The 17,523-nt window shown below is 41.2% G+C and overlaps 1 protein-coding gene across 3 annotated transcripts in view; it reads right to left on the bottom strand.

The window, feature by feature from the left end:
• RORA (RAR related orphan receptor A) overlaps positions 1 to 17,523 on the bottom strand; it is a 605,658-nt gene that overhangs the window by 105,535 nt on the left and 482,600 nt on the right. The window contains exon 1 of one of the 3 annotated variants that reach the window (XM_006259377.4): positions 12,708 to 12,852. The exons of the other annotated variants lie outside the window; for them this stretch is intronic. Coding sequence (XP_006259439.2) covers positions 12,708 to 12,738 — 31 coding nt within the window. The 5' untranslated portion in view covers positions 12,739 to 12,852. Of the gene's footprint in view, positions 1 to 12,707; positions 12,853 to 17,523 lie in introns of those variants that run through there. 3 annotated transcript variants of the gene reach the window in all.

The raw sequence follows: 17,523 nt of genomic DNA, 5'->3' as shown, positions 1-17,523 counted from the left end.
CCCTGGACAAACAACGATAAATCCAGAACTCATTAAACATTTCAAGAGACAACCTAATCATAATAAGAATCAATTTGAAGCATAATTTAACAAATGGATCATTTGAATAGCACTTACATGGCACTATTTTTATAAATAGTTCAGTAGATTGTATTGCTATATCTCAAAGCCAATATGGAAGTACAAGGACATACTGTAGGCAAGCTTAGTCATTTTGTATACAATTGTTTTTCTTGCTCAAAAACCTGCTCCTAAACACCAGCCAAAAATCTCCATATTTCCCTTGGCATCTATGACCATATGTAGAATTGTACGTCCTTTCACCAGATGCAAATGTTGGTTTCTCCTGAGGTGCCTTATTGTTATCTTCAAGCCTTGATGTCTCTCACAATTCCCAACAGTTCTTAGCCTCTTACGTTTCAACTTCTGTTTACTATTTTTGTTAGCGTAGTAGCACATCAATTAATTATACTAGAGTATTTTTAATCAGCTTTCCCCAGGGTTTAAGAAAAAACCTTTTGTTCCAGTCCTGATTTTGAGATCTCTCTATTCCATCAGTAGTCTTCATATTCTGGCAAGAAAAAAAGATGACTCCTGAACTGATTTAAGAACAGTCATGTACTTCTAGTTTTTATGAAGAAGGGACCCCATTCAAGTAAGTGGCAAAGTTTTCACTGACCTCAGGAAGAAAGGATGGCACCCATTTAAAACTGCCAACATCAGGCAAACAAGTTTCCTTTATTGAAAGCTCTTGTGCCCTGCCCTGTTCTCAAAATGGGCAAGTACTTTAAATGCCTAATATTAGGTCTGCTCAAGCTAAGGCAAAGATTTAGGCACTTCATTAGTTTAAGGGCAAGTTCAAGAGATCTGAACTTTTAAAAAATATGATAGGTGGTAAAAAAAAAAAAATCTGTCAGCAAAAATTACATCCAATTTCCACAGTATAGAAGCTCTGAAAAAGAAAGTCAGCTTGTGTGGGCTTTTGAGGCATAAAAACTGGACATATTTTAGGATGAACTGTGACTAATGTAGATGGAATTCCAATGAAGAATGCATGTAGAGAACTACTTTTATTTAGAAGTTTTTATTATTTTACTCCAAGACGGGCATTTAGCAGGTGCTTTTATTTATGCAGCTTCATATATTTTCATTCTTTCCTTCAACCCCCAAAACAGAAATTAGATCCCACTTCTTCAAGTACACTTACACAATTCAGCATCTTTGCACAAACAAATATTATGGAACATCAAAAATGCTAAATCACACACATTAGTCACACCTGTACACATTGACAGGACTGGACTCTGAGGCAGTATTTATAATTCTTACTTTAGACACCTTTATCTTTTCCAGAGCTCAGAAACAAAGATGTGCCAGAGATAATTTTCATGTTATAAACGCAACTCTCTGTACTATTCCATAGGGACCTGGCTGTAAAGCTGTACTGTAGCTCTATGCCATTCCTTTTGTCCTGTGTTTGCTCTTTGATGTACAAGTCTGCCATAAAATAAGCAGCAGTTTCTTTGAAGTTGAACTTTTAGACTTGATTGCAACTAGCATCCTTACAAGAAGAGCTGCCAGTTATTTTCACTTTTAAACATTCATATTTCACTGCATACTTACTTTTAGTCAAATTTTTCAATATGTTCTAAAATAATAATGCAGTTATTGCTGAAAACAATAACTCCTGTTCAATAGAAGGGCAGAACAATAAATCTAGTGTAGTGCTTATTTATTTGATTATATTCAAAGGACTATGTGAGATATCTTTAAAATGGAGTATCACATTTAGATTAGATGTCACATGAATAAACATGTCATGGTTTGATTTTTTTAAAGGTATTTCAGGCCAGGTTTCATAGACAAGTATTTATTGGGACTTCAGAAAGTGGCTAATCCCCCCTTGTTTGGGAGTTAGGTGCCCATTCTTCCTTCCTCTGCACCATTAAAAATAAATCAGGTGGCTTCATCTTTTTTCTCCGATTATTTATTTTTTCTACTTGGACTTTCCATTGTCATCCAGAAAAGTGCAAGTTCTTTAATAGAATAAATGAAGTATAGGATTTTACTTTGGCTGAAAATTGACAGCAAACCAAATGACAAAAAGGCAGAAAAGGCAGGGCAGAGTGGCACCTTAGACACCAACACAATCAGAGAGTCATGAGCTTTCATAAGCACCCACCTACTCCAGATGCGATGAAGCACAACATTCATAGCATCTGATGAAATTGGTTGTTGCCTATAAAAAGCTCATGCCCCTGAACCAGTTAGTCTCTAAGATGCCACTCTGCCTACCTTCTGTCTGACTTCAGACTAATGTAGCTAACCATCTCTGAAAATAACCATAGAGACCACTTTTTATAGCAGACAGGAATAAAATGTTAGAAGTTTGAGGTAAGGTATTTAATCAACACAAGTACACCTCTAGAGCTACTACTGCAAAAGTTGTCAGGGCCCATTTTAAAACATGTTTTTAAGGATTTTAAACTTAGCCATAAAACCAAAAAGTTCTTTGGACTAAGATGTTCCATTCACAAAGTTTCAGGACAGCCTTTAAATTTGTTTTATTTGGTTTGGTTTTATTTTTAAATATAAATACTGTATTTTGAGGAAAAAAAACAGAAAGGTAAAGGAAAAAAACCCAAACACTGTGTAACAGTTAAGGAAGTGTCTGTATTACAGGGTAAATTAGCTTGTACTGTGCTCTGTGCTGCTGTGGCTAGAGTGACAGACACCGCTATCCAAGTTATGAGCTTAAAGTTAGCTTAGGTGGCCATACTGCACTGCCCTCATTCATGTGCCTACAACACAGACATACCCCAAGCAGTTTTTAATTAAAAGTGATATTTGTTAAGTGAGAAACATGATATGGTTTAATCATTTATGGCATGGGGGAAGAAAAGGAAAACAAGATGAAAGGATTTACACTGCAGATCTTGTCGTGGGAATTTCCAGACTGCCATTGTTCAAAACATTTACCTGCTCAGTATAAGGAAGACCTGACATGATCCAAGCCAGTCGCTCTCAAACTTTTTTTGGGCTACACATCCCTGTTTAAATTTAATGTACAGATGTACATCCATATCATTCTGTATCCTGAATAAAAAAAAAAAAAAATACATTTTTCTCCACTCTCAGAAATCGGGGAAACTCAATACAGAAACTAAAGCAATTCTTTCTACATAAGTCTATACCAAGGGTCAGCAACATTTTTGGGTAGAGTGCCAAAAACATGTGCAACCTCGACCTGTAAGATGTTGGCATGCTAGGGATGGACAGCAGGGGAGCCAAGACAGGCCCAATCCTTGTTGTAGCAGCACAGCCCTGGCCCCTTCCCCACCACCAGCAATGAGCCAGGCTGTGGCTCCATGGACGCTGGTACAGCAGACAGTGGGGAAGAGGCCAGGGCTGCACTGCCACAATAAGGATGAAGACCCTCACAGATGCTCAGCATTCACCCAAATGCACACGTGCCAAGCAAAATGCCTTCACATGACACACTCTGGTTCACATGCTGGGGGTTGCCTACTCCTGATCTACACACAGTGCTAGGCACAGGCAACTGGTGGGGATGGGGGCAAAGGCCTGCTCCCCCCACTCTGAGATTGGCCCCCAACTTGGCACCGCTCAGGACAGGGCAGTTTTTTTGCTGCGCGGGCCAGCAGTGTGTTGGGGGTGGGGTGGGGGGGGGGGTGTTACTAAGCCATGGCACAGAAGTATAGGAGTGGATATGAGGCTTTTAGCTCGCCCCTGGGCCCACCCACAAATTGTGCCCCCCCAGACTCAGGAGGTACCAGTCACCCCAGTTGCTAGGACTATACTTTTGAACAGAAGTCTAAGTTAAATGCATTTCCCCATTACTCTCGTGCTTTGCCTATAATATGGCCATCTTTGTACAGTAGGGCATGATATTTTCTCTGAAGTTCCTAAAAACAGCAGCCTGAAGTGCTTGATTTGGTATGACAGGATAGCTTCTCTTTTACCGAGGTTCTCAAACATTCATAATTATCATCATCTGACACACAAATGTTTCAAAAGTTACCAAATCAAATGAAAGAAAAAAAAATTGATTGCCAGGCATTAGAAACCCTAAAATAAAATGGTTGTGCAGTACAGAAAGTAGCTATTAAATTTTAAGTTTGAAGTAATTACTGTATATTAACTAGGAAAAAAAAACATTTTGCGCCATAACTATTCTGCGATAAATCAAATACCAACAAAGATGAAAGAACTAATTTAACCAAGGGGAAAATGCACCTGCTAATGAGCAACCCTATACTTAAAAGTTAATTTAGGAAGCCAAGTCACACTACTCCTTTCAACCCAGTAAGGCAATTCTCATTGTTCAAAACACAAGTCAAAATGAAACCACTACAACCTCTCTGCATTAAGAGATTCTGAATAGTGTGGTGATACGGAGCACTAGCTTGTATGCTTCACTATCCCCTGCTTGGTGTCTGTGCTTCAGGTACCTTGGGGGTTTGAACTTCTCAATGCACAGAGAGGCACGTCAGAAGCAAGTGAAGCTTCATGCCATCTCTCAAGCTAGCTCTAGGTGCTAGAAAGGGTGGGAAAATATATATAGTAGATAAATAAAAAGATGGTCACCTCTATCATTTCATTAAACAAAGCAAACGTTGACTTCTGCTCCCTTCAGCAAGATTAAAGAGTGCTCATTCAAGTACTAAAAGCACAGTGTAAGCTCTTTGGAACAGGGATTGCACTGTGCTACATCATAGTACACTGTTGAGTACAATGGGGCCTTCATCCCTAGTTGGACCCTACTAGTGCTACTGCAAACAAAAGATGATGCTTGGACTAAAAATAAAAATATTTCCTCTGTCAATTTTGGTTCCCAGAATGCTGTGGGTGAGAAGGAGGGAGGAATTTGGTGGTTTCACCTAACAACCCTGTACAGTTCCATGCTTGCCTTCTCTTGCCATCCAGAGAAGTTCACTGGGGAAGAGGAATGGATCCAAGGCCTTGCCTACACCCGTGCTTCCACTGTTCTTACTCAGCTGCAAGGGACACATATTTTAGTGAATAAACTTAGATAAATTGAAATAAACTTCATGCATATGCCCATTCTGCCTTTTGCACCAATTTAACTTAAAATCTTTAAATTTAACTTTAACCAAGTGCAATTCTGCCTGGAGAAGGACCCAAATGCTCTCAGGCCAATTCCAACTAGTCTTCAGGACAGAAGATGGTAAAACTACAGAGTTAGAGACCCATCTCTCACCCTCGACAAGGACTGGGAGAAGCTATGGCAACTGCATCTTTCCAAGGTTTATATGATTTAAGTTTCTAAAATCACCATTTAAAAACCACAGCACAAACAGTTCCTTACCAAAGAATATCTGTTTGAATGCTTTATAAACAACCCAAGGACCTTCCCTTATGCTTAGTCATGGTATATTAACTGTTTACCAGATCACAGGTATGACTAGAGGCTTCCATTATACCTTATTTAAAAAGGCAAAGTTTCTTTTCTAAGTCACTTAAATTTGAAAGAACCCTTTCTCAAGATCAACATGCAACATGGAGGTGTCCTTCTAGCATTAATATTAATAACAGTTGTAACCACTGTATTTAATTATATTTTCTGTAACAGTAACAAATTAGTTTAAAGATTGTGTGTGATATGAAATTTTTTACTTTGTTTTTTTGGTGAGAAAAGTCACCTTCCAAAGTTTATAAATGTGAACAGTGCATTTCACAAAGTACCTTGTTCCAGTTTTAAAAGGAAGCAATACAGAGAGAGAACACAAGCATTATGCAATAAGTTACATGGCACATACCATATAATATAGATGCACTGAATATTTTATTTGCATTGCTCAAGTGTAAAGACCTTAGAAATATTTACATTCAAGTAGCTTTAATTGGGCTTGGAGATAAAAGGCTTTTAAAAAATGAAGACTAGGGCTGTTTGCAGACATTAAAAACAACTGAAAAAGCCCCCCCAAAACCCAACAAAAAATACAGTATCTTAGTTTAAATTTCACATACTCCCATGCTGAGCCCAGCACATGCCCAAAAGAGGCAGTATATTAGTTAGACCCAGCTTGCCTGACGCCCATCTAGATCGGGCACTTTAGCGGGGCTTTTTTGGTGCTTTTATCCACTAGGTGGTTGAACCAGATTTAGACAGAAGCACCAAAAAGCCCTGCTGAAGCACCCGATATATACAGGTGCTGCAGAGCCAAGTTAAAGTAATGCATTATTTCTTCTGGTAAATGTTGGGGGGGTGTTTCTTAACATCTAAAAGCAGCCCAGGTTATTAGACTTCTCTTGGCATTGGTCTTAGTCTAGCCGATTATGTACAAAGCATCACAAAAAGGTGCACAAGCTGCAGTCACAAAAGCAGAAAGTGGCACAGGACCAAGAGTCACTAGCCTATCTGTTACACGGGGGGGGGGGGGGGGGGGGGGGGGGGGGGGCGTGTCTCCTACAGAGACAAAAAACAGAGGGAAGCCAAGTCCCTAGATGAAACCTTCACCCTTCTGTAATGAATAACAGAACTACCACTTGTCTTTACTGGGGCCAGGATTTAATCCAGCCCGACTAAAGGGTGTCAGTAGCACAAACATCTGACCACTGCAAGTAGAGACCAGGATAAAGTGTGTTCAGCTGCACAAAAATCAGCAATGAATAATTTTGCTAGGTTTGCTCAGATGGCTAGTGGAAAAATTGGCCTGACACATACAAAGGGTGATAGAAACAGGCTGCAAATTCATATGTGCTTGCACTGTCTATTGGAAGCTCCATGAACTCTTATGGAGGGCTGTCACAAATGCTGATGCTATCGAAATAGTACAGCAGCTACGCTATACCTAAAATCCCACTGGATATAAAAGATGCATATGTTAATCCTTCCCAAACACCGACTTCAACCTTATGTCCTCCACCCCTCTGAAAAGAATTTACAGTATAAACGTTGTAGGGTAGGTTAGCCTTTCTGGACCGGTTACAGCAGAGTCCCTAATATTTGGAGAGACAGACCCCAGTTTTTTTAGGGGTTCACTTGCTCCATGCAATATGAAAGTTGCACCTTCTCACAAAATCATGAATAAGATGTGATGCAAACTCTTTAAAGTTTTGCATGACTAAAAGGGGAAAATGATTATTTAAAAAAATTAATCCAAGAGCCAGGTAATGTCTGGACCTGCACAGGCGTACACTATCCCAGTTCTTCACCTCATCAAGTGCAAGGGCTCCTCAAGGCTAAAAATAGCCTCAAAGGAACCACACAGGGTGGCCCAAACTCAAGTGCTGTATGTTGTACAAGGGCATTATAAAAAATTGCTCAGACTACACTCCTCCAGAGACTCTTGGTGACTTCTCTCTCTCTCCCGCATTGTGTGTGTAACAACTGCTTGCTCGGGAAGTGTACTCCTGAACAGAGCTGATCCGAAGAGGCATCATTTGCGACTTAATACCACACTCAAAAGGCATAGGTTTCAAAGGGGAAATCACCAACATCTTTACAGAGAACCTCAAAACTAAATTTGAGGAACTTTCTATAGCACTAAAGGGGCAGTTTAAATTAAGTGAAAGCATGGGGGAAAAAAAAAAACAAAAACAAACCACAAAACAAAGCCAATTAAAACATCAGCTATGGCTTATTTCAAAACAGTGCATAACAGAAGGAAACACAAGGTCCTTGTTAGATACTATAAGAATACCCAGTGCATTCTTAAGGTTTAAGCGTGCTTTTTAAACTCCTGGCAAAATGTTTTCATTTATTTTATAATAGTATTCTTCATGCCGAGGTGCATCAAAGGAGATCTACCCCAACATGGGGCCAGCAGGGAGCTTTAAAACATCTATGTGGAACACAGAGAGACCCAAGCAGATACTTTCCAATTCTCATGAAAAATAAAAGAATTTCAAAAGGACAAGAGGTCTCCAACAAAGCTTCAGCACAATTAGTCTTGTGCACGTCTCTCAGATATCAGTTGTCAAAGAAAAGCTGAATCACGGAAGAAGAAAATAACTTGACAGATGGAGTAGGCAATTTATCAGCTGTAAACACAAAATTACAACCAGAAGATAAATACTAGGAAGAGGAATGTTACATTATGCTTTCACTGAAAGTGACTGAGTAAAATAATAATAATAATATCATCACCAAGTTTAACTGGACTTGTAATAGACTTCTTGAAAGAGCTGAAGTGTCTGGGACACGTACTTATTTTGATGCCTACAAAAACTTCTCTCGCAGGAATACAGAGAAAAAGACCCTACTGTAACCCAAGGTTATTGAACACTAGATAGATAAATGTGCAAAGCTGGAGAAGAGAGATGCATCTACCTACTTGGGAAAAGACAAAAAGATTTACCACATTCCCCTTAAGAAAAAAAAAAAAAAAAGGAAAGCAAACTGTATTATGAAAAGCTATAATTGTACAGATACACAAACATATCCACATGGAAAAGATATAAAAAGAAATCTATGTGGTAGCAACAAAAATATTTTGCATTATATTAACACACTTTTAAATTATTAGCATATAATGAATGCACCCAATAACATACCACAGGTAACACACTCAATATACAGGATGTAATATTGTATGGGTGTAGTTCCTAAATGTTATGCTGAACCTGAGAAATATGACTGTGGCCCTTCTGTCTGATCAATGAGAAATGTCAACCAGCACTTAAAATTTATTTATTTGAAAAGGCAATGACTTTCTTTTACATTTTGGTATAGCATTCTGCACAGAGGGGCTCAGGCTCCTGACCAGGTCCTGTAACAACATACAAACAGACACGTACTTATTGACCACAGGGACAGACTGTAAAGCCACAAAGTAGCCCCTATGGCGATTACCCTGACTTTGCACTGGCTGGCGTAGCAGTTCTCCCAAACTCCGTATCAGACCTCAGCAGCTCCTTGCAACTGGACCTACACAAGCTTGCTTCCAAGTTTGCCTCTGCACTGACATATTTAGAGCTGGTATAGAGAACACTTCTTAAATAGTTTAATGTAATGTACAGTCATTTCACCCTACAGCACTCTTCCCAGATGTCCGTGCAGGATGGAAGTCCCAGCACAGGGTCTCTATAAGTTTCATCCTCACCACTCAGAGCTGTCCCCAAAAAATTATTTTTTAAACTATTATATTGTCTTTCCTTTGCCAGGCAGCTTAAACAGGCCAATGATTTTAAGTAGGTAACAGTTATATACCACTCAAAAAAAAACAACAAAAAAAACAATACCACCCCAATCCTGTTATCATTCCTTATGTATAACTCTCATTGAAACCAACAGATGAGCTTTAGAGCACCTGCTACATTAGGCTTTTATTTTGCCAGTGTACAGTAGTACACCAAGTTAAGATGAGCTTAACTGTTAAAAAGTTACTCATCTACTGAAGTCTGGGAAAAAAAAAACATTTAGTCATTCTAAAAGTGCCTCATAGTTGGTAGGTCAATACCAAAAAGCTTGAAGAGATCTGGCCTGACTGACTCAGGAAAATTCAAATACAGCGATCAGTTCAGTAAGCCACTAGGGCTCGACACTAAAGTTCTAAGCATTGTAGCCAGAATTAAAGGATGCTCAGAAACTGGATAATCAGGAAATGGAGAAAAATCAAGTCCCTATCTACGTACCAACGCAGGGCTCATGCAAACACAGGCAATCAAAATCTAACACACAAGCATTTGCCCTAAATAAGGAAACCTCAAATTCTTCAATAAACATATGAGCAAATAAACAGTATACAAATTCAACAACAAAAAGTTATTAACAGTACATCTGCTCAAAGATTTTTTAAATTAAAAAAGCCAGACAAAAAACCCCTCAAAAACAAAACAGACACACACCTCCCGATGGTTAAAACAAACTCCGTTCCAACAATCAGCTATGGTTTTGTCGGGAAGAAATCAAATGATTTAACCCGATTCTGAACAAAAAAATTCCATATCAACAATTTAAAGTGTTTCAGATTATTAACAAACATGTCCACTACAAAGAGGTTAGAGTAATATGTTAACATCCCACAAATCACCAAGATGATTGGGAATTAGCAGTCCAGGGTTATTAAAAATACTTCTAGGATCGCTTTTATACCACATCATTTTGTTTCACTATGTAGACCTATTCTAGCCAGGACCTCGAAATACTACAAAGCTAAGCACTTCCTGCAGGGTGCAGAGAACCCTCCACCAGCAGTGCTGCATGTGCATGGTGGATAGTGGCTTACGCTCGTGTAAAGTAAGGATGAAGCAGTTGTGCGATGGCATCATTTTGATTCCGTCCCTCTCTCCTCCTTGGACCTATCTCTGGCTTATCCTCTGGTCTATTACTGTGTCAATCAGTTTTTCCATCTAGAGTACAGTGTTTGCAGCCACTTTGTAGCACTTACCCAATCCTGTTCCTGTTGAAGTTAACAAGAACCAAAAAAAACCCCAAACTTTAATGCAAACAGAATTGGGACCAATGACTATTTAAATCAACATAAGGATTAATCGTCTTAGGAAAGGTTCTCTTTTTAAACAGTTAAAAGGCAAACTAAAATACACATACTCTCGTTAGAACAAAAAGCAAAAACAAAACACCACACATTTGTGATTCAAATCTGTGCAAATTAACAATACAAAGTTTCTTTAATCAACTCTTACTCATTTATGAAGACGCATAAAGTTCACAAACTATTTCCTTTATTATTAGGAACAGAAGTACTTCAAAAACTATTTTTCCTTAAATAGAAAGCTCTTCCCTCCAGCTGAAACTCGAAGAGTGCATTTTATATACAACAGCCCATTTTAATGATATATCCATCTCCTCTTCATTGGCTTTGCCTTTTTTTCCAGTTCCTTGAATGCACTAGTGTAGCTATCAATATGCTGACAGTCAGCCAAATTTTTATTCCTTCAAAACCTTATATGCATTGGAAATAGCTGTATATTTCAAAATTAAAGAAAGCATATTTGACAGAGCATTTGTTTTGCATGAAAAATACAATTATACAAAATTTGCTTCACATAGAGTTGATCTAGGGTACCAGTAATGTAGGGCAGCAGGGAAGGAATTAATATGCTTGTATGTCACTTTTTTTTAAAACTCCGATACGGAAATTTGTAACATTCCACATTGTCTCACAAACTGCAATTTTCTTCCCTTCAGCTTCACAGCAACTATAAATGATCACATATCCAGAAAGTGCTATTACAGCATCACAAATAAATAAAATAATTCTATTCACTTACACATTTTCTGTTTTTCCCCTGTGCATTTGAGCTTACATAAAAACTGCATTCCCAGTGCTTCTGGTCTACTTCTTTCAAAGCACAATATTGTGAATCTATTATTTCATGGCAGCCAGAGGTCACTCCAAGACAAATGTGCTGGAGAAAGCTATGGGCTTTGGAGGAAAAAAATATGGCGATTTTCATAAATCTATTTGTCAGTGATAATGTGGAACACTGTTTTGATACTAGCAACACAGAAACATCTGCACACATAAACCCTCAACAACAAACATAAGAAATAGTAAGTTTTCTATTCCCTACCTTGCAATTGCTGGAAAATTAATACATGGAAAACTGATAAAAAATGTACACTTTTCAATCCATTTTAAAAAATTTAAAATATGAATGACTTAGCAGAGAGATGATACTTACTGAACTTAAAAAAATTTTTTTTAAAAGATACCAGCCTAAACACTTACATAATAAAATGACAGTAGAAATACATTCTGCAAGTACAAAAGTTTGGCATCTAGTGATTTTGCACTAACAAGGAAGCTGGCTAAAAGAATCCCCCCAAATGGTGAGAGAGAGCTTCAGACCTAAGCTGAGTTTGACAAATCATCTCACTACCCTACTGTAAGCTTACGTTTCTTCTCAAAAGCTTTCTGAAAGTAACCGATAGCTGAAGAAGAGATTCCTCGTTACACATTTTTTAATGTATGCTCCTACTGAGTTTGTAGAAAAAGTATTTTGTCAATACATGCACAGAATTTTGAAGAAGTGTTAAAATTCTCCACAAGCCATGTGCAACGCATGTTTTGTTACAAAAATAAGTATTTCAGGTCAGCCCAATTACAGCACCTTACCAACTACACGTAGTGCTGCTAAGGACGAGGGGATGGTACTCCTCTTTTGTACTACTCTTTCTGAGAGAGAAAAAGCAAGCTCAACCCACGCCGCACATCATCGTGCCTCCAGCACCCTGCACCGACACTACTGACTGGCAAGGAGCCCCCTTGCCAAGTGGAAAGGGAAAAAACCACCACCACCACCACCACTGCCAAGCTTGGGCTGTGGCAGTCTCCATCATTAGCTATTTGGCTTCAAAGTTACATTTGTCTTTCAAAGTCTCAAAACTGGATTTGGTCTTTGAGCGGGGACACCAACTTCAACCCCCCCAAATCAACTGAGAGAGAGAGAGGGTGCGGCACTCACCCGGCCGGGCCAGAATAGGCTTCAAGCCGTTTAGAAACCTGATCTTTATTGTGGTCTAGATGCCAGGGCCCCGGGGAGCGGCACAGCCGAGCTGCCACCAGACTTTTCCACTGCGGGTTTCTCGTCCCCAACTTCCCCGGGACCGGCCGTGCGGCGGGCAGGTGCCGGAGCCCGGCTCGGGCCCTGCGGCGAGCGCCCCGCGCCCGGCTCAGGGGAGGGGAGGGGAAGGGAGAGGAGAGGAGGAGGCGCCGGCCCGCAGCCAGCCCCGTCCCGCGGCGGCGCCTGCCTACCTTTCATCGCTGCGAGCACAACGCACATCATTTGTCAGGGGCGACGCGGCGGGCCGGGCCGGGCCGGGCCGGGCCGGGTGCGCGGCCCCTCGCCTGGTGCCGCCGCCGCCTCAGCACCCGCCGCCGCTGCTGCCGCCTTCCAGCGCACAACCATCCTCCGCCTCCGCGCCGCGGCCCATATGAGACTCCATGTGACCCGCTGACATCAAGCCAGGCCCCCTCCCGCCTTGTTTACACCTCGCGCTGCGCCGCGCCGCGCCCCCCGCCCCGCCCCGCACGAGGACAGCGCCCCGCCCCCCGCGGGGAAGGAGCCGCGACACGCGCCGCAGCGGCTGCTGGCGCCTGGGGAGCGGGGAGACACCGCCGGGCCGCGCCGCCCCGCCCCGCCCCGCCCCGCCCCGGGACAGGTGAAGGAGGAGCGAGGCGGCGGCTTGCTCCCGCCGGACCCGGGCAGGCGCTTGTGCCTCAGCATCGGCCCGAGGGGATTTCTGTCATCCCTCCGACCCCCGCTGTCCGCACAGCACATCGCGGGGCCCTGCTGCTTGCCAGGCTTAGCGTCTTCGCTACCCACGCCCGCCAGTGCGAGAGAGGTCCCCCCCCCCCACGTCCCAGCCTGTGGTCGCCCCACACTCTGGAGAAAACAGCCCGACCACGTCCCCCACGTCCTGCCTCCGTACTGGGAGCCCAGCCCGCCGCTCCGGGATGCACGAGTCCCGCGCGGCGCCGGCACGCGGCCCTGCTGCAGCCGGAGCGCGGCCCAGGGGAGCGGGCCGGCGGGGGGGGCACTGCAGGGGAAGGGAGCACTACATGCACCCCGAATGGTGTAAGTCTGTCAATACAGAGCAACTGCTGTGGAATGATATTGTTTAAGGGAACAGAAGTGGTTTATCACTTCAGCCATTCCTAGCCCATCAGTGAAAAGTTGTGATCGTTTTATATTTTCCTCATTTAAGAAAACATAAGAACTGAATTGCTATAGTAATGCCAGAAGTTTCCTAATATTTGTCATGCAGCCTTTGATTAAGCTGTGTCTTACTCTTCAATTAGTACCATCAGTAGAAGTAAGGTAAACAACTATATATTTAACCATATCACTGGGTAGCATTAAACACAGCAATAAACCCCATTAACATGCAGCAATTAACTCCAGACAATTGGCCATGTGTACAGGGTGGGTGCACATGTACCCCTGAGTGTGGCAGTGCACCCTCTATGAAAAGGCACCACCAACACTGCTGGCAGCGCCTGCAGGCAGTCACCCCTCACCACGTGCCCCCTGCAACTGCCAACACCACCAGCAGTGTCTGCAGGTGGTCCGCAATCGCCACTGGCCACCGCCAACACTGCTGGTGGTGTCTGTGGGTGGTCGCTGACCAGTGGTCAGCACTCCCCCACAACGCCATGGCTGCCTGCAGGAGTTCCACGCTTACTGTCGCCAGCACTGCCGCTGCCTGCTGGAGCTCACCATGCCCCCCCCAGCCTCTGGGGACATGCAGCATTCGTGCTCCAGAGCTTATTTGTTGCTCCAGAGTATATGGCTCTCAGGAAGCTCCCAGGTGCACCTGGACCACAGCACATTGAGCCAGGTCAGAGCAGCTCCATCTGACAGAGACCTGGGGAAGCCTGCCAGCCTGGGGCTGCTCCAACCAGGCTCAATGTGCTGCAGAGGGTCTTGCTGGGGCAAGAGGATGCTTCAATGCAGGGCTAGCCAGCAGGCAGTCTGACTGAAGCACCCTCATGCTCCAGCCAGCCAGGTCAGTGTCTACACGCGTGCTGCTGTGCACAAAATACAAGCAAATACAAGCACTTCCCTGCTGCAGAGCTTATTATTTTCCTGTGCCCTAATAGAGGCGCATGCATATACTCTGAGACATTCAGCCTGGAGCTTATTAGTCAAGCTCTTAAGTAAACATCTGTAGATGCTCCCACTGAATATGGTTGGCTATGGAGTCAAGGTTGACTTTCTTTTCCAAAGCACAAACTTTGTGCTTGTGCCGGAAAGCTTGCAATTAAAGATTTTTTTTTGGCAAAAATCTAGTTGGTCTAATAAAAGATATCACCTCTACCATGAGTTCTGATTCCATTTGTTTTCCAAAGTCTTTTCACCTGTAAAACGTATGCTTTAGCACACTAGATTAGACCAAGGATTATTTTTTTTTAAATACTATTATTTTATATTGTTTATAAAACCTTTCAGAAGCTGCAAAGTGTAATTTTTACATCTGGGCCAGCTGTATGATGCTACTATACTTTGAAATGTAGATGCACTAAGATAATTTACAGCACTGAAAGGATGTCTTAATGCATTGTAATGTAGAATTCGCTCACCGTAAACATTTCATTCTGACACAGCAAGTAATGTCAGACCTGTAGCTTGAAAAAATGTCATAGTTCATTAGTACTAGTCTTATTGTAAGACATTTAACTTTAAGGAACATAGCCTTACATTATTACCAATCTGTATTTCTTTCCAGTCCAAATGAAATGAAATTGATAATCTGGAGTGACAGTTGATGTGCTAAATGCTTCAGTAATAAGCAGTCAACATAGATTTTTATTGCTTCAGATGCTGTATAAAGTTTGCTTCCTATATTTTACATAAGGTTGGGTACTTTAAGTATAGATACTTTAAATGACAAATATGAAACGTGTTCTTGTGTCTTGAAGAGTTAGAACACCAACATTACACATGCAAGGGGGGCATACTTTTCTTTAAGTAGATTACCTTGATATAAAAATCCCATGTAAAACTCAGTTTTTAATCTAGGGGTGTAGGTTGTAGCCGTGTTGGTCTAAGGACATAGGCAGACAAGGTTCTTTGGGTGAATCTGATATCTTTTATTAGACCAACTTAAATAGTTTCAAAACAATTATTAAGCAAGCTTTCAGGTTCAAAAACCCTTCGTCGGGCTAAGGAAGTTTCTGCAGTTGGTATGTGCTCTTCCTGGATGTTTTTAATCTATACATTTATCCATACCTGACCCTCTGTAGCTCCCATCAGCCTTGTTCTGACCATTCAGTTAAAAAAGATTTCCTGATTCTTTTTAACCAAACAATGCTATTACACACTACCTGAATGCTTTAACACAAACCAGGACAGAGATGCATTTTATAGACTGACTAAATCGGAGATGCATAAGCTGTTGTGAGCCCAAAAGGGGCATCTCTCAGGCCACCTGCCTGACTTCACACCAACACAGCTAGTTAATTCTCTCTAATATTACACAAGCATAGTCAATGTATGAATGGCAATAGGATGACAGTTGTTAACAGTTGTAAAACATTTAGTTTGATATTACCGTTCACCTGACCAAACTGTTCTCAGTATTTTGTCTAATATCTCAAATTATAATCAGTTAACCTACATGAACACCTCCCATTGGAAAGAAAATTGCACTATATCATTCTTAGATGACTTAGTACTTGAAATTAAATTAAATTAAATTATTTTAATTACATTAAAATAATATAGATTTCTCACTTTTCATAAGGGGAAGAAACAATATGTATATGTTTAGATGCTGTCCCCTGGACTGGTTCATATATTCAAAGACCTCCCAAATTAGTTAAATTAACGGTATTGTGTATGATTTGGACTGAAGGCTGGGATGAAGGTGGGAGACTGTGAATCTGGACTCTTCGTCTCTATTTCTTAGCTCTGCTGCTGACTTTATATGCACGGACAAATCACTTGGACCTCACATTTGCTGAGCTATGGAGTGGGAACATGGAGCTGTATTGACCTAGTTCCATGTTTGACAGTGCCTCAACCATTCCTAATATCTCAAAGTGTGTTCATTAGCATACTCCTTCAAAAGAAGCATCATGCCCTCTCTCCCTCTGTAGCTAACCACATGTAGGACTGCTACTGCTACAAGGACTGCTAGGAGTGTGTGCAAATTAGCGTATCCCTTGTAAGAAAGTGGTTCTTACAACCTCACTCCTTTTCTCTCTGTTTAGAGAAAAGTCAGAGACTTCCCTTAACTACCCCATGCCTTACATATCCATCTGTGAAGTAGGTCTAAGACAGTGATTCCCACCCAAAGTGCCATGACAGCCTGGGGTGCCTTGAGATGTTTTTAAGATTGTGGTAGGGTGCCACACAATGTTAGCACTGTTAGGTATGCAAAAATGATTCCAAGATAAAACCAATATTTTCACTTAGGAATAAATAATATTAAAAACATTCTGACCCATTGTGATCTTTCAACTCTCTGCTACAAAAGAATTGCTCTATTACTTTTTTGCAGACAAAGAAAACAGTAAAACTAATAGATGGCATTTTCTGAGCGTTACCTTGACTCTATTGAGAGGTGCCTCAAATCTAAAATAATTGAGAACCACTGGTTTAAGATAAAGAGTTTTTACAGAGCTAATATTTTTTAACTGATGAAGTGATCAGCTTATTAGCTGCTATGGCATTACACTGTGTACGTGCTCTTCTAGTAACTGCATACCGCCTTTCTTAGATGCAGTTGACTCTTGCAAATGTGGCATAAAAATAATTTCAATAAGTTGGCCCAAGATCTGACTATCTTAAATGTCAGAAGAGAAAAATCAATATGCAAACCAAATGAGAACTAATCTATTTTCATATTTTTCAATGAAGAGCAGTTTGACATTTTCAGGGTAAAGTGACAACGTTATCCATATCCAAACTTTTTATTTTTAATGAAGACTTAAGTGTTCTTAAATAAAAAAAAAAGTCATTAAAACAATTTAGCTAGCTGTAAAGTGTGAAGAAAAGTGGTTCTGAAAAAGAGGTTTTCATTTAATGAAATGTAATGATTTCAAAACAAAATTACAACATTTGAAA

This window comes from Alligator mississippiensis, chromosome 11 (genome assembly GCF_030867095.1).
Source record: "Alligator mississippiensis isolate rAllMis1 chromosome 11, rAllMis1, whole genome shotgun sequence".
NCBI lineage: Eukaryota > Metazoa > Chordata > Crocodylia > Alligatoridae > Alligator > Alligator mississippiensis.
Note: the sequence above shows the minus strand (reverse complement) of the source record. Positions and strands in the feature narration are given on the sequence as shown.